The sequence below is a fragment of the Blennius ocellaris genome (genome assembly GCF_963422515.1).
Source record: "Blennius ocellaris genome assembly, chromosome: 14".
NCBI classification, from domain to species: domain Eukaryota; kingdom Metazoa; phylum Chordata; class Actinopteri; order Blenniiformes; family Blenniidae; genus Blennius; species Blennius ocellaris.
This window is the reverse complement of record NC_137663.1, coordinates 19,098,150-19,125,851: the sequence shown is the minus strand read 5'-3', so window position 1 is coordinate 19,125,851 and position 27,702 is coordinate 19,098,150. Positions and strand designations below refer to the sequence as shown.

General features: G+C 43.3%; 3 protein-coding genes across 3 annotated transcripts; 2 read left to right on the top strand and 1 right to left on the bottom strand.

Moving 5' to 3' along the window:
- Positions 1-1,192: 1,192 nt before the first annotated feature.
- On the top strand, positions 1,193-18,946 carry LOC308139552 (insulin receptor substrate 1-B; the record flags this gene model as incomplete). The annotated part of the gene is made up of 4 exons (XM_080509012.1): positions 1,193-1,541; positions 3,872-6,994; positions 17,945-18,025; positions 18,939-18,946. The coding sequence occupies 4 exons, from the start codon at positions 1,193-1,195 to the stop codon at positions 18,944-18,946; spliced, it is 3,561 nt and encodes a 1,186-aa protein (XP_080365138.1).
- Positions 17,918-23,384, top strand: slc25a15b (solute carrier family 25 member 15b). Its single transcript, XM_080508761.1, has 7 exons — positions 17,918-18,025; positions 18,939-19,028; positions 19,375-19,633; positions 19,738-19,875; positions 20,900-21,075; positions 21,240-21,398; positions 21,709-23,384. The coding sequence occupies exons 2-7, from the start codon at positions 18,974-18,976 to the stop codon at positions 21,828-21,830; spliced, it is 909 nt and encodes a 302-aa protein (XP_080364887.1). The 5' UTR covers positions 17,918-18,025; positions 18,939-18,973; the 3' UTR covers positions 21,831-23,384.
- A 150-nt stretch (positions 23,385-23,534) lies between these two features.
- tm4sf21a (transmembrane 4 L six family member 21a) lies at positions 23,535-26,234 on the bottom strand. Its single transcript, XM_080508763.1, has 5 exons — positions 25,929-26,234; positions 25,507-25,572; positions 24,340-24,473; positions 24,048-24,234; positions 23,535-23,820 (listed from the first exon to the last, which is right to left on the bottom strand). The coding sequence occupies exons 1-5, from the start codon at positions 26,103-26,105 to the stop codon at positions 23,812-23,814; spliced, it is 573 nt and encodes a 190-aa protein (XP_080364889.1). The 5' UTR covers positions 26,106-26,234; the 3' UTR covers positions 23,535-23,811.
- Between the last annotated feature and the right edge of the window lie 1,468 nt (positions 26,235-27,702).

The window sequence follows — 27,702 nt, the reverse complement described above, 5'->3', positions numbered from 1 at the left end:
ACACAGGGAGCTCATGGAAACTCCATACATAAAGACCAGGGTGGCATTTGAACTCATGCGCACTGTGTTTTTACTGCTGTGCTTTATCACTGTGCTGCACTTCATCCCATTTTATTTTACCCTGTCGTGATGCTGCTGACTGAGAACCTGTTTGCACTAAACAACACCTGACTAAATGATCAAGATTGATGCTGATCTTGTGTTTTGTGTGATATTTTATGGTTTTACTGTTTAAATTGTGCTTTTACAGTTTTTTCCCCTTGTGTTTTTACAACTGCTGTACAACAAATTGCGTTACAGCGGAAAAATAATAAAATTGAAATTGAAGTTGAAGTCCAACATTCTTGCTATGAGGTGAGAAGGTCATAGGTTCACACTCTCTCTATATATAAATAATTCTAAACTGAAAGGTTTTTTTGCCAGGGACGCTCCAGAGTCAGCGACAAAAAAAAAAGCGACTTTAAAAGCACAGAACTCGATGACATTGTGTACGTTGCAATTATGAGTAGTCAGGGTTCGAATTACAACGTGGCTTTCGGGGGAGCCCTATTTTCCGATCAGACCTCTCAAGTTTGTAGAATAGGTATGCCGCATGTTTTTAGAGCTCCCCCTAAATTTTTCAAATTAGGCTTTCAGGGGAGCTCAGGTCCCTTTCAGGGGAGCCCAGCCCAGCTCCCCTTAGCTCCCCCGTAATTCGAACTCTGTGAATAGTACACCAGAACCCCACACGATGACAGCGAGAATCCCATGAGGAGCGCGCCTCCTTCTTTTATTGTGGAGGTCCCCAGCGGAAGCAGCCTAAGTTCTCCTGTGCAGCCTGACGGCGGTGGTCCAGCCTGGCTGTGGGCACCCTCAGACAGGTGGAGGAGACGTCCTCAAGCGGCTGAACGGCACCGTGGTGGGACTGGAGGATCTGGGCTGGGCTGCAGGGCGCGCGGCGGTGGACTCTGTGCACGCTCCGTGCGCGGATCCTGCTGCAGCTGCAGCTGGATTCACAACATGAGACCACATCCAAAACATGCTGGGGCTGCTTTTCCCATCCTGAGCCTTCGCACACACGCTGGACACTTTAATGTGGACGCGGGGAAGACGAGCGATGTAGCCGCAATGGATAAATGAGGAGCACACATGGACTCGAGTTTTTCCCCCTGTAGATTTCGCTGTGATCACATTCGCCCTCCCTGTCTTGGCCATGGAGAACCAGGCAGTCGAGCCGCAGAACTATGAAGACGTGCAGAAAAGCGGCTATCTCCGCAAGCATAAATCAATGCACCGGCGCTTCTTCGTGCTGAGGGCGGCCTCGGAGCACGGTCCTGCTCGGCTGGAGTATTACGAGAACGAGAAGAAATTCCGCAGTAAATCACCTGTGCCCAAAAAAGTCCTGAACCTGGAGACTTGCTTCAACATCAACAAGCGCGCAGATTCCAAGAACAAGCACATGATCGTCCTGTACACCCGCAGCGAGAGCTTTGCCATCGCCGCGGACAGCGAGGAGATCCAGAACGAGTGGTACCAAGCCATGCTGGACCTCCAGTGCAACTGTAAGACGCCAGAAGTGGGGATGCAATTCCTACTGTCTGTTTCTGCATCGGGCCCATCCTGCCCGAGGCTGTTTGTTCTCCACACACTATTTGGCTCAGCCATTTCTGATTGTGCGCCGCATATCTCTTAATTGTTGGGACATTTTTACGCGCGTCAGTTTTGGGCATTCCGTTTGCATGTAGAGGTCTAGGCGACGCTATTTATATTGTGTGTGTGCTTTTCTTGTTTCTTTTTCTTTCTTTTCTTTTCTTTTCTGTTTTTATATCAACCCAAGAGGCAGGTGGATCCGACTGATCGGGGTAGACCAACACGCTATGGGCGGCATGTGCTGTTTGTGCAGCGCATTTCCAATACGCGCTGCTTTTTTATTAGAATTTCAACCGGCGGGGTCTTTTTTCTGGCAGAAAAAAAAAAAATCAAAATGATTTTTGTGCATTTTATTGCTCATACATGTGATTGCATGTGTTCGTCGCGTGTTGTGAGTGAGATGCAGGCAGTTTGATACGGCGGGGTGTTTTTGCATGGCGCAGTGGGCATATAGCAACCATCCTCGGGATGCATCATATAGTAGTAGCCTATCGCGGAGCACTCCGCTGGAGCCCGTGTTTTTGTTTTTCTGCACAGCTCTGCCTGCCGCTCGCCTAACCTACATTAGTGTTACACGGCGCTGCTTCTGCTGCTGCTGCCGCCGCTGCTGCTGCGGGGACGACATGGCATCGCCAGTGCGCTCTCATTGGAAATTGTGTTTCTGTTGGTTATCCTCGTGTTTACGTTGTTATCCTTATGCTGGAGCCCAGCAACACCCCCCCCCCCCCCCCTCCTCCTCCTCCTCCTTCCACCCGACCCACCCTCCCCATCCTCCTCATCCTCCCCCCCTCCTCATCCTCCTCCCTTTGCATTTCAGTGATGGGCTTGCCCAGCTCCAGCGTGTTGTTGTGGAACCCTGAGCAGATTCACATGAGAGTACGGACCCCCATTTTGTTCAGAGTACACTGCTCAGGGATGAAATACTGTCCTCAGTCTACCGCCATGTAATTTTAATGTTTGCTTCTTCACAATGTGGCCTGCTAATAGAGCTTGAAGCGCATTAGTGCATTATAATGATTTGTGTGGTGGCCATTGCTAATACATTAGATGTGTTTAAATGGTTGCAAAGCAGTGGAATTGAAAGTAATTAAGTAAAGATAAATATGACAAGTGTAAGGATGAGGAAAAAAACGTGATTTGCACTAAACTGATTAATAAAGCATGCTGCTTTTCAGTCGGTGCATTTTATATCTGCTTGTATTTTAATAATTATGAGCAATAGATTTAACCCTTTATTTGGACAGTTATATTTCTTTTTGAACTTGTGATTGTACATTTACGACAATCTTACAAATACATAATTACATTTGTGAAGACATAGGAGCTATGGCTTGTCTTTCCCCCTTTTCTCTGGCAAAGTAATCTTTTTCAGTTTGTCTGTTCACCTGATTGATGGCTTTGAACTGGAGATATCATAAATAAGCTATGGAAAGCTCAAGATTTATATATATAAAAAAAACTAGGGCAAGTTTCCAAAAATATTCTCAATGATTTTAGTAAGTCATATTTAAGATACTTTTGTGCAATTAATGCAATAACCGTGGGACTCTGTAGCATGTAGCCAGTTTTTTACAGAGCTCTAGTGAGAAATGTATACAATTTACAAATTGAAAGATAGATGTGGTGATTATATCTGGCTTTTACTCCGTGTAATTCTTTTAAACATATTTCATCATGACTAAATGGCTTAAAAATATGTTGAAAATAATGACAAATCCTGAGTTTAGGGTGTGTTATTTTGATGAATGCCATATAAATGGTTAAAGGGGCTCTGATCAGTTGAATGCAGCACATCTGTTTGGCACAGTTCAGACACCTGCATATGGTTATCCTCATCATTATAAGAGAAACCAAATATCTGTTATAAGTGGCTGCCTTCTCCTTTTAGAGTTGAAGATTATTTCAACACCTTCTTCAACTGATCTCCAGAGATGTAAAAAAAAAAAAAATGAACCAAATATAGAATATTTCATGTTTGTGAGTGAGGTTTAATAAAACATCCAAATTCACACTTTTGACATATGTTGTTATACCACACAACACAATATATGTTGATCTAAAGATGGATGCTGCTATATCAAAGGGGGCCCAAAAAAAATCCTTTTGTTCAAAAAATGACTTGATCCATTACTTTAGGAAGGTGTTGATTTTAGGTAACCTTCAGGGTTTTATTTATTTTAATATTCTGCATGTGTTTAATCATCTAGCATTTTAATTTGTATTCTCTGTTTATGCTTTCTAGGCAAAACCCCTGAAGACTATGGCAGTAGTGGCGAGTGTAGCTCTCCGTCTCCTGTTCCGACCTTCAAGGAAGTGTGGCAGGTCAAGGTCTGGCCTAAAGGCCTCGGACATGCCAGGAACTTGGTGGGCATCTACCGGCTGTGCCTAACTGACAAGACCGTCAACTTTGTTAAACTCAACTCTGACGTGGCTGCTGTGGTCCTGCAGCTGATGAATGTTCGCAGGTGCGGACATTCAGAGAATTTTTTCTTCATCGAGGTGGGCCGCTCGGCAATAACAGGCCCAGGAGAGTTCTGGATGCAGGTAGATGACTCTGTGGTGGCTCAGAACATGCACGAGACCCTGCTGGAGGCCATGAAGGCTCTGAGCGAGGAGTTTCGTCAGCGCAGTAAATCTCAATCTGTCGGAACATCGTGTGGGGGCGGGACCGCTTCGAACCCCATCAGTGTCCCGAGCCGCCGCCATCATCCAAACCTGCCGCCAAGTCAGGTGGGCTTCTCCAGGCGAGCGCGCACCGAGACACCGGGAGCGAGCAGCACGAGCACTTCGCCTACGTCACGCCACGGGTTTCCAAGGGCGCGAACAGCCAGCATCGGAGCCAGGTCGGAGGAGGGCGGGGCAAGTGCCAAAGGGACGTGGGCAAGCTCCAGTCCGAGTCTTAATGGATCCTGTTCCACCACACCAACGTTGAGGCCCAAGCCCACCAGGGCTCCGACCCCTGCCAAGATCACCCTCAGCCTTGCACGTTACACACCAAACCCTGCTCCTTCTCCTGCGCCGAGTCTGTCCTCCAGCTCCGGTCACGGCTCAGAGTGTGGCCTGGTGGGGGCAGCAGTGGGAACCATGACAATCTGCTCCTACCCGCGTGTTTCTCAGAGAGTCTCTGTTTCAGGTTCGCCGAGCGACTACGGATCTTCAGATGAGTACGGTTCCAGTCCTGGTGAACACTCGCTGCTCATACCCAGTCTGTCTGGTCATCATGCACATGGAGATGGCTCCTCAAGCTATATAGTCATGGGACAGCGAGAGGGTCTCCTCGGTTCCCATCATCGCTCCAAAGGCAGGCGGATTCTACGTCGCTCATCCAGTCGAGAGTCTGAAGCAGAGCGTAGACTTTTAAGCAAGAGGGCTTCACTGCCTTTGGCATCCCACGAGCGACTGGTCCCACATAGAAAAGATGAAAATGATGAGGATGATGAAGAATATGCCATCATGTCACAGGCTGCTAACAGACAGAGGGCTGATCTGCACCATGGCTCGGCCGGTGGTGGGCAGCTTGATGCAGAGAAAAGGAAGAGGGCTGAGAAAAGCAGAGGAGAAGTGAACACAGGAGCAGCTGTGGATAGTGGCTATATGTCAATGTTGCCTGGAGTGACATCTCCTCCTGTTTCACTCTCTCTTGCAATAGGTATCTCTGACACCGGTGCCAAACCTGGGGCAGATGATGAGTATATGGCAATGACTCCCAGCAACAGTGTGTCCCCTCCTCAGCACATCCGTCAGCCCAGCGCGGAGGGCTACATGGTCATGTCTCCGAACAGCAGCAGCTCCACAGACCTGCACGGACTGGGTATGTGGGATAGCAGGGCCAGCATGGAGAGCAGGGCAGCCAGCGACTACATGAACATCTCACCTGTCAGCAGTCGCTCTGCCTGCAGCACACCGCCTTCCCACCCCGAGCAGCATCAACTACAACCAAAAATGTTCAATTCTTACTTCTCCTTACCCCGAGCTTATCAACATACTCTGTATACTCGCTTTGAGGAGGACTTGAATAAAGGGGAAGGAAAAAAAGACAGCAGTGGGCATGATAGCGCTGGAAGGGGAGGGGGAGTGGGATACAGCAAGAGGAATAAAATTGCAGTGGGCCCAGCAGGAGGCTGCCAACTCTCCATGTCTTCCTCTTCCTTCTCCTCCAGCTCAGCTAGCAGTGAGAGCCTAGAAGACAAGTCCATATCAGCAGGGAGAGGGTTAAGTTTGCTCAGAACTGGAGGAGAACACAAGAGTGCCGGAACGTGTACAAAAGATGGGCGCCACCACCAAAAACGTGGGTCGAGTAGTAAAAGTCCAAAGCAGCAACGGAGAGGACGTCCCCTCAGCATGTCATCAGACATTGCTAAAGCAAACACTCTGCCCAGGGTGAAGGAGAATCTGCCACCGTCTCAGAACGTCGGTGAGTACGTCAGCATCGTTTTTAAGGAGGACAATAAGTACGACGGTGGACGTTGTGCACGGTCTGAACGTGGACAATCTGTGATCCATGGAACACTTCGACCCTTGAATCAGCCACTCATCTGCCATGATAATCCCGCTAACCTTCCCCGCAGCTTCTCTGCACCATTGTCCACCTCGGCCGAGTACGTTAGCATGGATTTAGGGAAATCCTCGACGCCCCTGACTCATGTCCGAAGCACATTCAACACTCCACAGGGCTCACCAGCTGTTGTCCCCAAAAACCGACAAGAACACAGCACGTCCTCTCCTCTGGCAGTAGAGAGAAACCCCGGGTACAGAACAAAAGTAAAGATGGCCGCAATGGCAACAGATGCCCCGGCACCATATACAGACAGCAGCAGTTCAGATCCCAGCATTTCAGCGAGACCAGCCCTCCACTCGGGACAGCCCATAACTCTGGAGTCGGAGACTGCTTTGAGTTTTTCCCCAGTGAAATCCTTCCAGTCTCCCGAACGGAGCGGCCGACTAGTCCGAGGTGACCAGCCGGGACGCCTGAGTCACCGCTCAGAGAAATTTAATTCGCCCCCCTCCCTACCACGCCACGCATCCTCTTCTACCTCCCTCTTCCCAGAGGGCAGCCAGGCAGCGAGCCACCGGCATGGGTTGGACTGCTCACTGTGGGAGACCGGGCAGGCAGCAAGTTTGTCTGCCACACCTCCACCACAAGCCTCCACCTCATCTGCTGAACAAGGCCTTAACTATATTGACCTTGACTTGGCCGTTAAGGAGAGTCCTCAAACTGGAGTGGAGCATACCTCTCCGGCCTACAACATTGGAGGAAGTGCTATGGGTAACAGTGCTGGCTCCAGCCTCAACACTTATGCCAGTATTGATTTCTATAAGTCCGAAGAACTGAGAGCACACCAGACCAGTAGAAAAGACGGTCAAGGTAAGGCTTCTCAAAATTTCACCTTCAATATCTAAGAAGCAAAGAGTGGCACTTTTTGTATAAAGAATTGTTCTTGTGGAATGGGAAACACATGTTTATGATGATTGTTGTTTCAGTTTGCCACAGATAAAGATATTTATGTCGGTTCTGGCCTCACAACTAGGACATAGTGTATTTGACTGCAAACCATAGAAGAATGTCTGTATAAGTTACTGATACAGCAGTTGCAATGCTGTTAATGACTTATTTTCTCCAAATAAGGTTCTATTAGGAAATAAAGCCTTTTTATTGATAACTGGGTTTGAAGTGTCCTCCAAGACATCTCTCCTTTCCCTATTAAAAACCTTAATATTTCTGAATAATCATTTTGACAGATGAATAACAATTTCAGTCAAAACTAAACAATCCCAATTTCTACATTGTAAATTTCAAATGTATATCTTGGTATATTTAAACGTCTATAGTAGCAATTTTAATAGAGAATAAGCTTAGTGTTTGTCATATAAAATAAGCAGATTTCATTAGACATTTTAGATATTTTAATGACTGAAGCTCTTTATTAGATATTATGAATAGAACCATTTTCCCAATAACTGAAAAATATAGATATATAAAATATATAAAGTAAAATATAACCAAACGGATTATATAATTCTTGGTCATAATTGTCTAGCTGGTTGTAAACTTTTGATGTGATCTGCATAATCCACAGACAAAACTCCCGTCTTGCTCTTAGTCACTCCTTCTCCATCTTTCACTGATGTGCACCTTGGCTTCAAGCTGGTGGGCAGCACTGTGTTTCCAGTCTGTGGGCTGTCTGTAGAGTCTCTTATTATCACAAGTGGGTGTTGAGAGAGCAGAGCCAATTGATTTGTCTGCTGGTAATGAGCCATTTCACATAAACGGAGGTGGAGGGGACCGAAGACAGGCCAGGTGTTTATGTTTGTGTGTGGGTGTGTTGTTGGCTCAAGGTTTTCACATGGCGGCGTTGAGGTTTCCCTTACACTGCACAGATGACGATTATTGATTGGTGAACGTTTGTGGCTGGAGTTCATTTCTGATGGAGGCACATTGACGTGCAGGCGAAATCCGCTTCTTCTACAGGTTGACAAATCAAAGCTGTAAGATGGTGAAATGAGTATATACATGTAAATATAAACACTAGAGGAGAGTAAATGCAAAATGAATAGTACCAACTATACATGTTTTATTCTTCAAGGCGGCACTGCCTTGGAATTTTTAATGTGTTTAATTCAGTTTATAAATGTTCACATAGAATCACATTAATTGCCTCCTTGTTTCTCTTTAGGGTCGTTTATTTATGTATTCAACATGCATAGCAAGGGTTTGAAAAAAAAAGTCTCTGTTATCATTCCGTAAATTACTCTTTGGTGTAATTTTTCATCCTGTGATTCATGATTGAATATACAAATTTTCCCTTACGCTTTAAACCCACTCACCCTGCTTTAATTAACTGTAGCCATTTTGTAATAATTAAGCTCAATTCATGAAGGCTGGATAGGAAGGGCGGAGGCTGCATTGCAACCTTAAACAAATAGGCTTGGCTTTCAAATAGTCCAATCAACATGCAGATATTTCCCCCCCCAATATCACATTAATCCACCTGTGCAAAATTACTTTCTAATTAGATTTTCATATTAAATGTTTATTATGATTTCGTAATATGATTAAGGTACTAATTGTACTGTGTGATTGTATTTTAATTGCTGCATCGCCCCAGTGGCAACATACGCACATGTGAGTGTATGCAACTGCATCCAAAGACATTTTAGCTTGACAAACAAGCAAAGTGAATCACTTTGTTGTCTGAGCAAGATGCACTTTCATTCTGCGACATTAATTAAAGGAATTTGTCTCTATTATATTTGCAAATGGTTTAAACCAGGTGCAAAAATTCGTTATTAACAGACATCACTCGAGGTGGCTCTTTCTACTCACTTATGCTCACATTCTCGGAATCATAAGTACCGAATAGACAAATCTAAATATTTACACTGCATGCTTATTTTGGACATACGTAATACTCATGGAGTCCCACTCAACAGATGTGCTGTAATCCATCATTTTCATGATAATTTAAAGTGTTAAGAAATCATCCATCGAGACACTTTCTATAGTTCTTTTTCAAGTTTAGGTTCACTTGGCACTGGAGCCACTCCCAGCAAACAATGGGAATAACGCAGGAGCATCCCGGAGAGGTCATCAGTTCCTCACAGGGCAAACACAGAGAGACCATCGACCACACACACTCACATTCACACCAAGGAACAATTTCACCAATTAACCTCACATGCGTGTTTCTGGACTGTGTGGGGCAGCACAAGTACACCAAGGAAACCACTATGCACAAGGAGAACATGACCAAGAAAAGCAAATCCAGACTAGAAGTGGATCGACTGTTTGCTGCAGTTATTGGCAAAAAAATATTTACCAAATATTATACAAGCAAAACTAATCACGATGGGCCTGATTGGTAAACCAGAAAATGCTGTGTAGAAATGTGCAGCTGTACAAATGTCTTTTTTTACACTCTTTGTCAGCGTGAACATAGACAAAGTGTCAAAGAGGCAGACGATCATTCGACTCCCTCAGTCGACGGGGAAAACAGTTAGACCGACGCACAGCTACTCGATCCTCACTGTGATTTATCGCCAGTCTGCTCTCAGCCTCCCACGATAAGGTATTAGTGATCTGTTGGCTGGATTATTCTTTATTTAGTAAGACAACTCTCCATAAAGAGAACAAAAATCCATATGGTTGTGTGTCGCTGCCTCTGACTTTATTTTCGCTGACATGATGAAATAAGTGTGAAGTGATCACCGTTGAGGAGGCTCATGGGATGAGTGAGGGCTTAAAATTGGAGGGATTGATAAAGATGACACAAAGACATACGCTATGACGAAAAATCATTTTTAGGAAGATCTCCAGTTCCGTGAAACGTTGACTCAAGCAGCCAGCAGGACCAAAGCAATGTGCTGAGGCTTATGTGTCACCACGGGGAAAAGTGTACCTTTATAAGCCCAAACTAATGGAAAGAAAAAGAAAAAGAAACAACCCTTGTGTCTGAAATGTATGAGCTTACTGTTGCTTCTCCTATTCCCAGACTGTTGATCTCCGTCTTTGTCTTGGATCGGAGCATGACACCGGCGTGACAGCTCCACATTCAGTCCGCCAGGGGATGGCTGGCCGCCCGATCTGTTGCCACAACAGAACCTGAACACCGGAGTCTGAACACTGAAACCCTGGAAAACTCATCCCCATTGCATCTGCTGTTTTCTGTCAACCAAATGTGTGCAACACACACACACACACACACACACACACACACACACACACACACACACACACACACACACACACACACACACACACACACACACACACACACACACACACACACACACACACACACACACACACGCGCGCGCGCGCACACGCACAAAGTCACAGGGTAAGGAAAAGGTTTGGTTTTATGGTCTCATTTTAAATAGAAATGACATCTGATCATCGTTTAACGGCACGCGGATGAAGGCTGACAGTCAAATCTGTGAACATGTGACCTCACAGGAAGTCACGATGCTGAACTGCCGGCTCTTTTTATGTATAGTATTCCACATGATTATCACAACACTCCGTATTTTAATAAAAGTTTCAGGGAATCACACAAATGGCAAATGTCCCATGTGTGTGAGTTTGTGTGTGTGTATCTTCATTTAAGAGACATTTGTAATTGGTGCATGAGCCACACTACTAAAGTCTTGTAACTCAAGGCTGGAAATGGCAGCTGCAGCTACGGACACGTTCTCTCTGCTGAATTTGAGGTGTTAATTATTGAGCCCCGTGGTTTCCGTTTTTGTATGATAATTTATGCCAAATCATCCTTTGTCCATGTGAATTAAATGATCATCAGATGTCAGTTGGACTCAAACTGGGAAGGTATATACAGTCTGGCAGAGGTTTCATACACAAGCACACCCTGCTCCTAAACACATGTTTGATTTCTTCTCGACAGTTGCCCAAAAATGTGTTTACACTCACTGACCACTGTTCTCGAGCTACCAAAGAGCTTCAAAATGCACTTAATTACGTAATAATGGGGTAGAATTGATCAAATTGGCAATCAAAGTGTGTTTTACGAGTGAGATGTTGATGTAGCTATGTGTTTTCAGAAAGAAAGAAATGCATTATTGTGACTATCCAACAGATCCTATGCAAGATTCATTGGAGCGGAAAAACTAAATCCCGAAACCTCAGACAAGATCAAGTTTAGGTATTGTACGAGAATACACTTCAATCCAGGCGAGGGTGACGGGGGCTGGAGGCGACACCGGCCAATCAGAACAATAGACAGGGTGCACACCGTACACTACTCCAGTCCATCGCAAAGACAGACAATCACACACACACACACACACACACACACACACACACACACACACACACACACACACACACACACACACACACACACACACACACACACACACACACACACACACACACACACACACACACACACACACACACACACACACAAGATACTACCTAACATAAGTTCGTCCCTCCATATGTTGTGACATTGTGGAGGGAAGCCGGAGTACCGAAAGACAACCTACACCTACAAAGCAGGAACATGCAAACTCCACACAGATCGGATGGAACAGCATTACCTCAACATATCCCGCCACAGCAAGAATTTCTTTCACCAAAGATGCAATTACAAAAGTCAGTAGTTTATAGTTTCCTGGATTCCTCATTTCAATATAATGTGAGACTAATATACACACATGCTTAAAACCTCCAGGAAATCCAGTTATCAAACAACAAAAACACTTCTGCATCAGTTCTGTGGCTTAAGTGCAAAAGAAAGTCCAGAATTTTCCAAGCAGCCCTCCCATGGAAGTGATTGATGTCAGAGAGAATCTGCACAGAAACAGGCACACTGATTCACAACAAAGAATTTATTAACCAGCCACAGTATGTGGCATCGTTTTAAAATGGCCCAATTAACATAAAAGTCCCCCACTATGCATGTAAACAACTTAATGAAATTGTAGTCAGCCATGCGTGAGCACAATCAATAGTATGTGTGTTTAAAAGTCGTCACTATGTTGTGCTGTAGGGACCAAATAACAGAAGAAGTATACACATGTACATGGCTGCATAATTCCTATACATTAAACTGTAATAATGAACAAACATAGCAGAGCAGTTCAGTGAGCACATGCAGCTTCTGATGGACTTGATTACTGCAATTTGTCCCCCATGCCCCCAGTTTTCCACTTAATGACAATATATCAGTTGAGGCTGACACATGACTGTCAAATCAATTTCATGATGCCCGAGTCACACAGCCAGGCCTGTTGTGAGGTGGTGGAGACGGCTGAAGAACTGCAAATATCGGCGAGAAAAGACGCATTTGGTCAAAATCAAATCAGTCTAACTGGGGGAAAAAAAAGAGCTTAAAAATCCTCCTGATCGTTGCATTTTATATATTATAGTGTCTTTGTAGCAGTTTGGGTTAATAACACCAAAAACAGGTTTTTTGACGTTAGTGCATTTTGAAACCGTTTGTGGCACAAAATCATTGAAAAACAAAAGGGAGGTCAACGTGTAAATACTTTTTGGCAACTGTGCTTTATTCGTATAACTGTATATTATACTACAGTATATGCTATAGTACTCAAGTAGTCTTTTAGGAACTATAGTACATACTGTAGTCAGTTTTCATCATTCGCATCACAGTTCACAATTCTAATATAAAGTGACACATTACAATGGTATATGAAATATTCAGTATACATATAATGATTAATATTATATAGCCTAGATATCTATATACTCTTTTATAAAGTGCCTCATTTTTGATTGTAGCTGTTTTTACACAGATAATCTTAAAATGGGTTTGAAAATGGAAAAAAAAAAAAAAAAGGTATTGTTTCTCTCCTGAGTCTAAATTGTGCATCATGTTGATCTGTAGAAGACCAACCGGACACTTGTAACTCACTGTCATCCAGCCGTGATCAAATTGCCTTACTGTGTTTTATCAGAAAACGTGGAAATGATCTCATATGATTCTGTTGCAGTGCCTAACACTTCAGCCACAATGTAAGCACACACACACGGACCCGCCATCGCTCTTCTCTATGACTTCGTCAAGCTGCAGTTTGGCCAAAAAAGAAAGAAAAAAAAAAAAGAAAACAAACCAAATCTGAAAAAAAAAAATTTCTTCATCTCTCTTTTTCTTAGTGGTTCCTGGTTTCACACCTTGGGACGGGTCCACGCCGACCCCTCGATTTCACTTCTGTCCACTTCTTACCTATATGCCGTCTTTCAGTCTGTCGCAGGTCAGCATAATAAAATAAACTAGGATACAGGATACATGACTGTCTGCAGTGACCAGAGTCAATAAACCTTGTTAATAAAACGTGATTTCTGATTATGTACTGACATTATGTTCACTTATAGTTTTCAGAGAAACAAAAGAAAAGGCGAAGGTACAATATGTAAGATGTAACTGATAATACTATTTTGCGTTGAGTGTTTTCACTCAGTCACGTTTTCTGTTTTAGCTGAAAGTTGGCAAAAAAAAGTGTCAGACACACTTTGCATTTGTTTTGCGTATTTCTCTGGTTATTGTTTTTATTTATGTTTAGTGAAACAATACACCTGGTGTTACAAAGCGGTATTACAAGACGAGGCGAAGTTAACTTATTAGCCTTCGCTTGACATGATGCCGGCTGTTTTGTCGTAATTGGCTGGTATTTGACTTTTACATCGTGTACCTTCAAACATATGAAGGGAAAGAGAGAAGCTGCTGCTCTTGAATGACCTCCGATCCGACCTGAAGCGGCACCACAATGCTAGTGAACCGTATCGGTGGACTCAGTTCCCAGATGGCGTGAACAGGACTACTTCTCTTTCATGTCTCTCTTTAATTCTTAAGCATGAGAAGATTTGGTCTGAGACGATGAGATGGCGCTCATCACCTTCTCAATCACTACATTTCCAACACTCTGCTGCTGTCGAACACATTGCCAAAAATATGACGTCTGAGAACAATTCAAAGATCACAGATAAGATCTGATCTACGTAAACTCACTTTTTTTTTTTTTCACTTGACAGCTACTGGGCAAAAAAAAAAAAAAAGTTTTAAGATTTAAAAGAAAAATCACTTTTTTTTTTTTATTGTTTTGGGGTTTTGTTTTGTTTTTTTGGTTTGGTTATTTTTTTAAAGCAAGCAGTGGTTTTTCTGGCTATAATGTGATTTAGAGTTTATGACTGGTTGCGTACTGTATCCAGAGCCACTGATGGAAGGTTTGGCCAATGTTGTGACATTTGTGATACTGTACATTGAATCAGGATGTACTGGTGGCAAACCTGAAAAAAAAAAGTGTCCACTGTATAAGGTGTGCGCTGACTGAACAGTTTTGCTCCCGGGCTCTGGCTGTCTGTATACAGGGTACAAACAAAGAAGGCTTTCTTGGTGTATTTTGACTTTGGTAGCTTTTCCCACATTTAGACAAAATTTTTACTTTCCACGAGGCCTGCGCTGAAATCGGCCGAACAAAATTGTGATGAGCTGCTGCTTAACTGCACTTGCACGCTGTTCCATAGACCAAACCAATGTGTGGCATTTACTGTGCGCGTATTTTACCAACAAGACACTCCTCACTGACTGACCCAGCACCTCAACTCACATCTGGAAGGACACAAGTGCCTGGCTGCGATCACTCGTGTCTGCTCATCACTCGGATTTAACCTTAAGTTGTCTCGCCGCACACGCGGACGGTCAAGTCTTCCACACTTTTCTTTCGTGTTCACGTAAGAGCTGTGAGCAACACATGGCAGTACATTTCTTCTGTAAAGTCTCTGGTGCCAAAGTTTTAATGTGTGAATGGTGACTTCTGACCATCGGTCGCCATGCCAACATAATGTTCAACTTTAAAACTGTCTGTTTTTACAAACCTATCCAGCACTTATTGGCCTGTTTTTAAGCCTGTGTGTAAGGTTGGGGGAAAAAAAAAAAAACAACAACAAAAAAACCCCCCAAGTGTAACGAATCAGCACTTATTCATCTACTTCTACCAGTGAGAACTTTAAAGAATCCATACAAATGGTTCCATTTTTTTTTTTTTTTTATAAATTGTGTTGAAGTGATCTTTTCTAATCTCCTTGTTATTACTTATTCTAATTGGGGATTACAGAGATTCTCTGACTGCACCTCATAATCTCAAGTCCAAGCAGATGTAACAGTTGGTAGTAAAGCCCCTCGGAGAGTCTGACAATGGTTTCAGGAGAACACGTAAACATCGTGCATCCAAAACGGCGTCAATCGGGCCTTTGCGGCGTTTCCATTCTTCGGTGGTTACGAAAGGCTTCGATCGGTGATCAGAATGGCGAAAGACTTGCGTGGTTGAGTACTTTTCAACCACACGCTGTTGAAAAATGAGCCACAGAAATTGCTCAAGAGAATCTAGGTGTGGGAAATGATACTGTATGTACAATCAGGATAGCAATTATAATTACAATGAAAAGAGCATTGTATGTATTTTAAAGTTATTGATACTACTTTGATAATGATGTAAAATGTAAAAAGGCTGAACAGGAACTAGAGGTATGTAAAGTTATACTGTGTATAGAGGAGTTTGCTCCAGGGGAGGGACGGGCATGGGGAGGACATCCTGTTCATGGCAAAATTGTTTAAAACAGAATATTGATGATTCTTGTCTGTGATGTAGACAACGTCAATGTTTTTCTTTTGTTTTTGATAAAAGGCAAAGTGATATGAAAAAAAAAAAGAAGCTGTGTTTTCTTTATATTTGGTTCTGATAAAAGTCCCAGCAGACATCACCGTGCAGTGAAGTGAGTCTAGACTGCTCTAAGCCATCAGAGGTCTGAGTTTTAGAGGATAAGCCTGCGGACAGGGGGCACGTTTATTTAATCCCAGTCTCCTCTGCTGAAACAGATGGTATTTTGGAAGCATTTAAGTTCAGAGGTGAATAACAACGATCATATTTGACCAGTAAAAGTCCACATGAAATCACCAATCTGTGAGGTTAAAGACCAGGAAAATAACAGTCAAATCGCATAACTTCAACCACATAGCAACCAGCCAATGTCCAAGTATCAAATACTGGGGAAGGATCTCTTAAAAATTTCAGCTTTAATTAAAGAAAAATAAAGTTATTTGTAGCTGCTAGGGCATAAAAGTTTTTATCTAGTGTGTTGATATGAACCACAGTATACCACCCTGAGCCACCTCTTGAAAACCACTAATGTAAACAAATGGATGGAAGTAGTTCACACAGAAATTATGAGCACGCTACCATTTGACAATGTCATCATGGATGATCTTAATGTCTTCAACGACAAGAGATAAAGGCCATGAAATCTTGGTGAGTGACATTATTTGAAATAAAAAAGTTAAAAAGAACCATTTACCTAAAAGAAAGTTGCTGCAGGTAATTTAAGCTTGGGAAATGTTTGGATAATGTTTGGTGTTTGTACGACTAAATGTATTTAGTAAGTGCCACATTTTGTTATTAAATGAAAACTAACCATGTGGTAAGATATTAAGTGTTGTTCTAAAGTAAAACTGAACATTTAATCTGTGTAAACCAATCCTAAGGTGAGTAAATAGTAACACTGCTCTTCAAAGGAAAACAGAAAAGTCATCATTCATCATTAGCAAGAATACACCATGGAATAACCAAAAGACAGTCCCCCAATGGACCTCATTCTATTCTACATCCCATTCAATAAATTAATCACTTACTACTCTTATCTCTCTTTTCTCTGGGGACATTCCTGTGCAGAGTTTGCATGTTATCCTCATGTGCATGTGTGTTAGTTGCGTTCTAGTGGTTCGCTCCATCGCTTTAACACATGCATTTCAAACTGATTGCCTACAGAATGTGCATCGGTTGTCTGTATTTCTTTAAATGCATGCGAGGAACTAACAACCGGTCTAGGTTTTTGTAATCAGGGGGGAAAATGCAGCACCCCACAACCCTAATTTGCATAAATCAGTATTATGGATGGATGATTAACTACATACTATGATATTGGGTTGCAATGTGGTGAAATAGTTAGCACTCTCACCATCCTGTTGGAATTCAATCAATGTTTGTCACGCTTGCATTCCTCAAGGTCTGCAGCTTCATTATTGATAACTGTCAGTGTCAGCATCTTCGATTCAAAAAGTGATATTTCATCAATATTAATACGAAATAAAAATCAAATGAAGTAGTCGTGGTTACTTAAATAAATCTACCTGAATGGGAATATTCAAGCATCACAGCAGCTCCATTATGGGCTCTGCATTGGGGGAAATATAAGTAAATGTTTAAATAGTGTTTGAATAGTAAACGTGTCTTTTTATTATTCTGTGCGTGAAATAAGAAAGCAGAACACAAGAGGGGGCTAGTTTGTCCCTCCACTCAGGTCAGAGTTCAGAAGTATTTGAACCGGAAGCTGTACTGTTGCCATGCTGCTGCTGCCCTCTGCCGTCGATCGTGAAACAAGAAGACCACTCACACCCTGAACGCGTGTGCGCAAACTGTACTTCAAACGCTGTCACGTCGCGTTTACTCCGAGAACCTCACCTTTGACTCAAGACGTCTCACATGTAGAAACACAGGAGATGTGACTCGCCGGTGTTTCGTCGGCAGGAGTTCGATATCGCCGCGCTCGGTTTGCGTAACGCGGCGGCACAAGTTGGCCTCGGAATAGCGGTCAGAGTGAGACGTCTGTCTCTCCTCCGCTCTCCCCGGCGTGGCGGTGACGATCTCTGATGGCTGATTATTGTGGGGTCGCAGAGTACAAAGGAGAAAGGAGGGACGGGTGTTCCTCCTCCACAGTCCAGAGTTCTGCAGCCGAACTGATTTCATCAAGACAAAACTCGGCATGTGTGCTCCTGTCTCCTAGCGAGCCCTCTGGACCATGTTAGCCGCACTCAGCACTCCTCCCCCGGGTTGTTTCTGTGCGGGGACCCGCTGTCCTCTGGAGGTTTGTGCCGGTCATTATTTTACTGTTTGTTTACCTGTTTGTGATACAGTGTTACTGTTAGTTGCGTGGTTGTATCACGGTGACTTTGAGTGTCACCTCTGACAACTAAACACACGTTTCTTTCAGATGATTTTCTGCTCTCATATATTTAGAAAATATGTTTATTTGGTTAAAAATAAAAAAAAGCAGCACTTTATTTTCCAGATACTCTATTAATATTAAAACTACGTGTTTTGCAGTACTGTTCACGGTGTTGGGGGGGGGGGGGGGGGGGGGGCAGAGATACTTTTATGATGTACAGAGAAAACTTTTATTTGTCAAGCTAATTTGGAATTGATGTTGTCTGACGATTATAATTCTTTCCTTAGTGGCAAGGCGTAAAGACTACTATCCTAAGCAGCCATTTAATTTCCTTTTCTTTTCTTGTTCTGCTAATACCTCGTCCTTATTGGGTGCATGGCCACAAAGAGCCCAATCAAAATGTGCGCAACATTCAGGAATAGGTTGCTACAAACGTATATTAACGATTGAGCTCACCATTTCCGAATAAATCTTTTAAAAAAAAGTCCCACACAAAGGGGATGGGAGAGGCACCTCATGGAGGAGACGAAATGAGATCAGGTGCCATTGAGACTCTGAGACCAAAGAGAGGCAGGCACACATTTCCTCTGGAATCTTCTAGTTTTCACTTTCTTATCCCTTTAGTTTGAAGTCAACTTCAGTATATCTGCCCCTACACAAACTTGCCCTGAGCTAAAATTGGAAATAATTATGGCTGTCACATATGAGAGCAGGCTTTATTTATTTATTTTTAGCTTTATATTCCTGCAGTTGTTCTCAGTGATGACAGATTATATCCTGTATAAGCTTATAATGAGAATCCCTTCAACCCGTCGTATGTTTGTGTCACCAGGTTACTGAGAGAAAGGCGACTTTGTTCTAACCAGCATGGCTCCACACCCGGTGGTTCAGGCCGTCATTGATCTCTCCGCTGGAGCGATCGGTAATTACACTGTCTACTAACACCTTCGAAACATACAGAACAACTTCTATTGAGCGTTTGGGGCATTTCTTCTGCTCCGCCACTCAGCTCACCGTGTGTGTCTGACGTAGCAGGAGTTTCTGATGACTCGTCTGTTTTGCCAGCTAATTTCTTTGTGCTTCCATTCAATGTTTGTATTGCTCAGCGGTGCGCAGCCACTTGCAAAGCCTTGCTATTTGTTTTAACAGCTTGTTGCTTTGCTCTGAACAGTGTCGGACGTTGCCCAGGTTTGCCTAACCAGCTGCACTATTTGTTTGCGTTGGATCACGGTCACGTTGTGCCACTGTCGTGTCCCCCCCCCCCACAGGAGGAGCCGCGTGTGTCTTCAGCGGGCAGCCGCTGGACACCGCCAAGGTCAAGATGCAGACCTTCCCCACGTTGTACCGCGGTTTCATACACTGTTTCAGTTCCACTTACCGGCAAGTGGGCCTGCGCGGCCTGTACCAGGGCACCACGCCGGCTCTGGTGGCCAACATCGCCGAGAACTCGGTGCTCTTCATGAGCTACGGATTCTGCCAGCAGGTCATCCGCATCACGGCCGGGCTGCACAGCGAGGCCGTGCTCAGGTGAGGTGGTGAGATGTGGACAAAGGGCTGCTCCCCCTGTCGACACAAAAGCCCAACAGTGAGACTACCCGAGGTGCCTCGACTGACCTCCCCTCTCCCGTTAGTGACGTGCAGAAGGCCTGCGCCGGCTCGGTGGCGTCCATCTTCTCCTCGCTGGTTCTCTGTCCCACCGAGCTCGTCAAGTGTCGACTGCAAGCCATGTTTGAAATGGAGGCGTCGGGCAAGATCGCAAAGAGCCACAAGTGGGTGGAGTTTGATGTTTCCTGAAAATGGTCTCACGTCGCCAAGGTGACGTGTGAACACTGATGGATTGTGTCAAGCTTTTATTAATTTTTTTTTTTTTAAGCTATTTAAAATGTCCACAGATGGCTTAAGGGCTGTTTGCAAAATGAAGACAAAATAAAATTCTTTAGAAAATATATAAGATCATTAAATAAACAGGCACAGCTCATACATAAGATAAGATAAAATATTGAAAGCCCAGGAGAATAGGTGAGTTTTACAACCTTGCAAAAGTGATACTTGGCTAAAGTGTGTTCTGTTTACAGAAGCTCGGATATTTAGTTGTGGAGTCTTCCTGTCTGGTTCCAGAGCGACAATTATCACCCTGGCTTTTTCTTACAAAATTATAGGCAGCTAATGTTATGGAAGTTACAATTTAGAGAGCTTTCATTGTCATGAAATGATGTGTAGCGTCACGTGTTGTGAGTTTGGACATACGACGCGTACAAAAAAACACGTGATGGGAAAAAAAATAAGATTTTTCCAAAATCACAACGAGTACAAAAAACACAATTCAGATACCAATAATGGTGTTTATGTACGACAGAATAGATGTAATGTTCCTGTAGCGCATGGTTGTGGGGCAAATGGCACATGGTTCTGTTACATATCACAATAATAATTAATTAATTATAAATAAATAAATACAGGACAGGCTTTGTTAACTTTTTGACATTTCTACTTATCTTACACCAATTCTTTTTTTATTCATAATCCCAGCAGGTGGTCACTTAACTTATTCTGAGGAGGTCAAAACTTACAGTATAATAGTTGCAGCAGCTGAGATAAAAAAACAAAACAACCTTTGGTAAACAGTCACGAGTGTGTCGTTATTAATTTCTTGGAGCAGTTCAGCTTCTGCATCACATGAATGAAGTCGCCTGCATTAAGCTGGAGGCGTTTGGAGATTTTCTGATGTGTTCACTTTGTTGTGCTGTTTCGTCACCTGGCGTTCTCACCGGCTGTTCGGTTCTCTGTCTGCAGCACCGTGTGGTCGGTGGTGAAATCCATCCTGAGGAACGAGGGGCCGCAGGGCTTCTTCCAGGGCCTGACCACCACCATCGCCAGAGAGGTGCCCGGTTACTTCTGCTTCTTCGGCGCCTACGAGCTCTGCCGCACGACGTTCGCAGATCACATGAAATGTGGCAAGGACGACATCGGTACAGGAAAATATTTGTCACTGATCAATAACACTTACGTCTACATGTTGGCAGTCGCTGCTCAGAAGACCTCGTTGGTTAAACGAAGGGAAATTGAGCTCTCCAACACGATGATTCAACGATTGACTGGGATTTTTCATACCTGCTGCCCGTTCCTGTTCAAGGTGTCGCGCCGATCGTGTTCAGCGGCGGTTTCGGCGGGGCGTGCCTGTGGCTGGTGGTCTATCCCATGGATTGTGTCAAATCTCGGATCCAGGTCATGTCGATGACGGGCCGACAGGCGGGCTTTTTCAAGACCTTCATGACCATCGCTCGCACTGAAGGTTAGTGGAAAGAAGGAAGGGTGGGGGTCTGGGGTGGGGGCTGTATGGCGGCTATTTGGAGGCAGGATTACAGTGTGACTTACTGCTGCATCTCAATGAATTACACTCTTGTTGGAAAGTTAATTGTTTTGTCAATATTAAGTTGTTTTTTTTCTTAATTTTACACTTCAAGAATTATAGCCTCAAGTTAAAAAAAAATATGTTAAGAACCTATAAACATTTTTTAAGATATTTAGATAACACGTTTAGTGTAACATTTCATATATATGTATATATGTTTATATTTTTTTTCTCTGTTTTTTGTCTTCAGGCACTCGAGCACTTTATTCGGGCCTCACCCCCACCATGGTCCGCACTTTCCCTGCTAACGGAGCGTTATTCCTGGGTTACGAAGCCAGCCGGAAGCTCATGATGAAGCAGTTTGAAGACTAAACTGCTTTTTTTTTTTTTCATGCATAAGATGAACAGAAGAGGCAGTAGATATTAAGGATAGTATTATAGCCATATAACCTCATATGTAGGATTTGGCTTTGCCGATTCCTCCTTCATGTAAACACTCCACTGAAACTGGTACAATCATTGTTGGGTTTTTTTAATGTTTGATATTGGGATTTATGTATTAATTCTTAACTTAATGATTGGTGTGGTTTCAACACTCCCAAAAGAAATCGTTGCCTGTAACATGTGAGAAAAGATATTGATAGCACAATATTCAGGTAAAGACTCCCAAGGCTCCGTTACAGGACAACGGCGCTCAGAGCCACTGGAAACAGAACTTTAAAAAAAAAAACACTCCGTGTCTCTGTAAACAGGAAAAACTGAACTTTTGTGAAACCGCTGCTAGTGCACATGAAGACTACGGTCGTACTGAACACTTCTGCCCATGCAGTGAGTGCTCTTCACTGTCGAATCTAACAGTCCTTATCCAGACATTTACTACACCATCAAATGTGGAGACACATTTTATTTCTGACAAGCATTACTGAGTGGGCCAAAACGGCAAAGACAGACAGTTGAAAGAAGCTTCAATGTTTACAACATGCTGATCCCTGCCTGTATACAGAGGTGTTTATTATATAAAAACAGCACCCGCTCGTGGCCACACTTGAAAAGGGCTTTAGTGAGGTGGTCAAACTTATTTTAGTTCAGAAGCCATATATATATATATATATATATATATAGACATTAAAAAAACATTCTAATAATGCCAACACTTATTCTAATGTGTTTTTACAAAGCCTCAACAATATTAACTTTTTTTTTTCTTTTAAAGAATGAGTAATATCTACTATTATGGTTAGCAGTTTATTTTTATAGTTCATGTTTTCATCCGACAGACCTCAGCGGACCCCGGGCCGGCCCGCAAGCCGCTTCCGCTCCTACTTCAAATGAGGAGCTGTAAAGACGATTTAACATTCTGTCTACCTCATAAAAGTTTTTATCTGCACACATTTCTTTCCCAGCCACCTGTGAGGGTTATGTTATTTTTTTGTTTTGTTTTTTTTGTGATAACCCATTGAAGTTTATTTGGGGAGTTAGCGTGACTTTGCATGAAATGTCTTGTGTTGTGATGACCATGGTGGCATTATGGAAACATTGCCAGCTATGTGTGCACCTTGGATTTTTTATTTTTTTATTTTTTGGTCATGTTAGTTTTGTTTTGAAATATCAAAAGCTGTATTTCGGCCAAATATAAGTGCTAAGACATTTGCTCATTCATCACCTTGAACAAGCTTTAGTTTTCAAAAGGCTTAAGTCTGCAGTATTCAGGGGAAATGTCAAACTCAACCAGTGAGTGTTTTTGATTTGAGCCTCTCTCCCCCTCCATCATTCTGACTTCTGTTTTTTTCCATTTTATATTCCACTCCTGCTGTGCTCTTCTCTCTCGGCCCGGCATTTGCCTTTTAAATCACTGACTTTTTTTTGCCACTTTGTTATTTTCAATGAGCAAATGTCAACCACCTCATTGTGTGCCATTTGCATGATTCCATGTGCCCATGTTTTTTTTTTAATCATCTGGAAATACAACCATGTTCCTTTCACTCTTTTTCTCAGATATTTAAATTCGACTAACAATTTATATAGATATTGATCCTGTAGTGATATTATCTGGAATAAAAGTTGATGAAGGACAGCTTGGTTCTGGATTTTATTTTCCACTGACGCAGTGACGTTGACTAAAACACCAAACAATTATTACAATTATACATATTACAATAAAGCTGACCATCTACTCAGCGACAGTTAAGAAATTGTCCATCTTTCTAGTGCATTCTTGATTATTGTGATGGTTCAAAACAACTAGGTATAAAAATGTTTGCTCAAATAGAAATAATTTCCAAGTGGATTTCTTTATGTAGCTAGAAACACTACCCTCAGTCCTCCAGCAGGGAGCGCCATATAACTCGGAAACTCACAGGACCTGAAAGGGAAAACACAGAAAATATAAAGAGGTGAGGTCAGGACAAGATGTGTGCAGAAAAATTATGCCAAAAAATAGTTCTTGAAAGACAGGTTACAGAGTTGAATGGAATGTAAATGTCATAATAAAAACTAAATGATCAAATGTATTCTAGTCCAGTGAACCCATAAGAGTTTGACTGCTGCAGGCCTGTATGACCTCCATTCGCTGCCTTTCTCTCATCCCACCTCTTTGTTGACGCAGGTCCCACACAGGCAGCCAAAGAGCCCGTTGATCATCTGAATGGCACACAGGATGGCCTGCAGGGCGCTGACGGCCAGCAGAGTGGCGAAGAGCCCGATGTGGAACTCCACGATGTTGTTGGGCGCTATGCACGCTCCCCACCACGTTTTGTCGCTCAGGTAGCTCGAGTCTCTGTACACAGCCACACACACACACACAGGGGAGGGGGGGGGGGCTTTGTGAATAAACCCAGAGTTTGGAAACTCAGGCACATCTCGTTTGCTTCCGTTCGGTCACCTGTCTTTGAAAGGAGTCGTCCACACGAGGACCACTTTGCACAGGGGGCCGTTTTTCAAGGCCACCGCTGCCACGATCAAGCTGTACAGAGCTCCGGCCACACCCACGGCAGCAAATACAATGGACAGGAACATCTGCAGGGGATGGACAACCAGCAAAGATGAATCATTCCTCCTGCTGATAAAGACTGGTGCTATAAATGTTTTTATTCTATGTCTAAATAAGGATTTGTTTTCACTTCGTTTCCCCTTATCAGTCTGTGCTGTCTTCCCCTTCAACAGGTTCAGATAAACTACAAATGCTGGGGAAAAAAATGTTGCCGCTGTCTTCGCTTTTGTGATGATAACTTAAAATAAACAAGAGATGAGGATTTGGAAGTGTGGAGCTGCTTTATGCAATTTGTAACAAACAAGATTAGAAACATTTCAGACAATTAGCCACTTTTGTTGTTTTTGAAATGATTTGAACCTCGGTCGTCTTCTTTCCCTTTTATTGCACTTCCTCCCCTTCTTGTATCGACTATTGTTGCCGAACTGTGACGTAGTAAGTTTGCAGGTTCAATCCTCCATCTCAGCTAAAAATGGACTCCTGATAGCGCCCAGTGAAGTGCAAGTGTGTGTGGGACCAGGTGGATGTGACTATTAACAGTGTAATGGACTTTGGGACAACTGAAGAGAAGTCGGTTTACAAATGAATGCCACTGGTGTTAGAGTTTCAACAGCTGCAGATTCTAAGGATCCCCTCCTGTGCATTAAAAAAAGGAAAAAGGATTTTATGTATAATCTTTCTGTTATTGAATTAATAAATGGCTTATGTAGCAGCAGCAGTGAGAGTTTGCTGTATGCTTGTGTCTAATTCTTCTGATTTGCCTTCATGAATGCAGAATGTGTCTCTTTACTGAAGCATATCAGAGACGGAAACTCCCTCTTTTTTAGTTTTCGTTCCTGTTATCTACGTACAGTTTTGTTGTGCAATGGAGGATGTGCACAGATGCACACAGTCTGTTTGTCTTTAGCAACTGCAAAACTCCTGTGTTAGTTGATTGTGTTCCGTTGCCATCACACTGAGATTGCTACAAGATGAGCAGACAGTCTTTGCTGTTACTCATTGACGTCGAGCCACAGCCCTTCTCTGATCGACCCCTGGAAACATTCTATCGTGACTCACCCCACAGCGGTTTCCACAGCACCCCTGCTTGCCTGTGAGGTGGATGTACAGGGCTGGTAACAACACCTGCAGCAGAACACACAAACCACTTCATTTTAATAGTGTTAAAGTATGGAAGAGGACGTAACGTTTGGATGACACTGCAGAAATCAGATCAGGAGAAAATGAACCAAGCACAGAGGAAGCCTGCAGTCATTGTGTCTCACATGAGTGTCACACAATACAAAACAGGCCATAAAAGGAAAAAAAAACCAAGAACTCGACAGGTGAAGTTAAACCTGCGTGCCGCTTAAACAAACCGTGCCTCTGTTTTCAACATAACAAACGTTTTCCTGAGACTTTACAACATTTTTCAGGCTGGTATTTACAGCTCGTGTTAGTCCAGAGACCCACCCTTCAAGATCAGAGGAAAGACCACTCACCAGTATGCCTCCTCCGACCAGGCCTCCCATGTACTTCACCTCCTCTGTAATGTGTCCATCTTTGGCATACTTGATGTCCCCGTCGGGAAAGAAGAGCACAATGTTACAGATGATGGATATAACCGCCAGTGGGTACAAAGTGGAGGCGATGCAACTCGAGCATTTCCCAGTGCACATGTTGCCAGAAAGAGAGAAAAAACAAAAGCCAAGATACTGCTGATAAAGCTGGGGCTGGGTGAGGATCACCACACTGCTCCTGTAGTGGGAGTGGAAGAAGGACTGCAACTTCTGACTAAACCAAAGAGGGCTTTCACTATGGGAACTGAATCCAAACAGAGTCAGAGATTTCAGGGCGTGTGGGGGCGGAGTGATGACGAACCGATAACATAAACAAACAAGAGCAGGGGGAAAGGCTGAAGAAGTGCATGTGCCCCATTCTTCTCATTCTTGGAAAGAAAGAAAAAAACCCTCCTTCTGTCGAGGTAATTGGAGACAATGTGGAGATGCACACGCTTTTTACTTAAAGGTGTGATTTGATTTAGGCTGTCTGGGACAGACAGGCTGCTGCTTGTCGAGTCAAAGCTTTTTACTCATGTTCAGTTCAGGCCTCTCAGTGTAGCGTGTCGTGTCAGGATATATTGTGTGTTGCTCTATAACATTAAGCAGTGTCTTCAGGGTGGGAGGCAGGTTGTATATCCCATAATCTGTGACTCACAGGATTGTGAACTGTGACCACTCGATCGCAGCACCACTGGACATTGGACCTCTGACTCGAAACAGAGAGAACAATGCGTTTTTGGCATCGAACACAAAACACTGATAACTACTCCCATTGTGGGCCTTCAACACTCAGTAAATATTCCACATTTTTATAGCTCTTCTGGTGAGTTATTGAATGCAGAATGTGGCCCATTCTTGTCAGTGACCCTGGAGGAAAACACCTTTGGTGCAGTAAAATGTGAAAAAAGATGAAAAGCTTCCCAAAACATGTCAAGTCTCTGAGCAACGGACAGGGTGAGGCGGCGTGACTCATCGTGGGAACGGTTGCAATAATGACGAATACACATGTCTGTTTCCTCCCTTACCTCTTGTGAGGTTCATTGAAGGATTTTAACTGTTTACACATGACTACCTTTCTTTTCTTTTCTTTATCTTACTGTCAGAGCTCAGTTATGCATAAAAGAAAGCAAATTGAAGCTTGTTTTTTTTTTTAATCCTCAGAAGCAGAGTGACGACTTTTCTCAGAAACTTCAGGAGGAAAACAAACAGATCCTCCATGTACAAGTGAATTTCTCATCAATGCTGTGCTTCAGGATGAAATAACGAGTAAATGAAGTGGGACAAGCCTGTACATTTTCCACTTAATCATCCGGTGATTCTGTATGCCAAAAGCTAACAGTTATAATTAAGGTCTCACAGTTGGAAAATTCAGTACTGAAGAAATGGAAGTGTTTCCTTTTCTTTCTTTTTTTTATCAGTGGATTAGCAGGTAGAGCAGGTTGGCTTCTAGTCAAACTGTTGACAACTCAATCCCCCTTCTCCCCCCATCCGTGTGTCTTCGGGCAAAACGCAGTGGGACCCGAATTCTTGCAGTGTTGTGCAAGTCCCTCACATGGCAGCCGTTGCCATTGGAATGAATGTGATAAATCATGCAAAGTTTTTTTTTTTTTAACGTCTGTTGGAGAATGCCAAGTAAAAGAAAAGTAATTAAATTCTTTGATAGACTCAACAACTCACGCTACAACTTTGAGGCCACCACAGTTACACGCATATA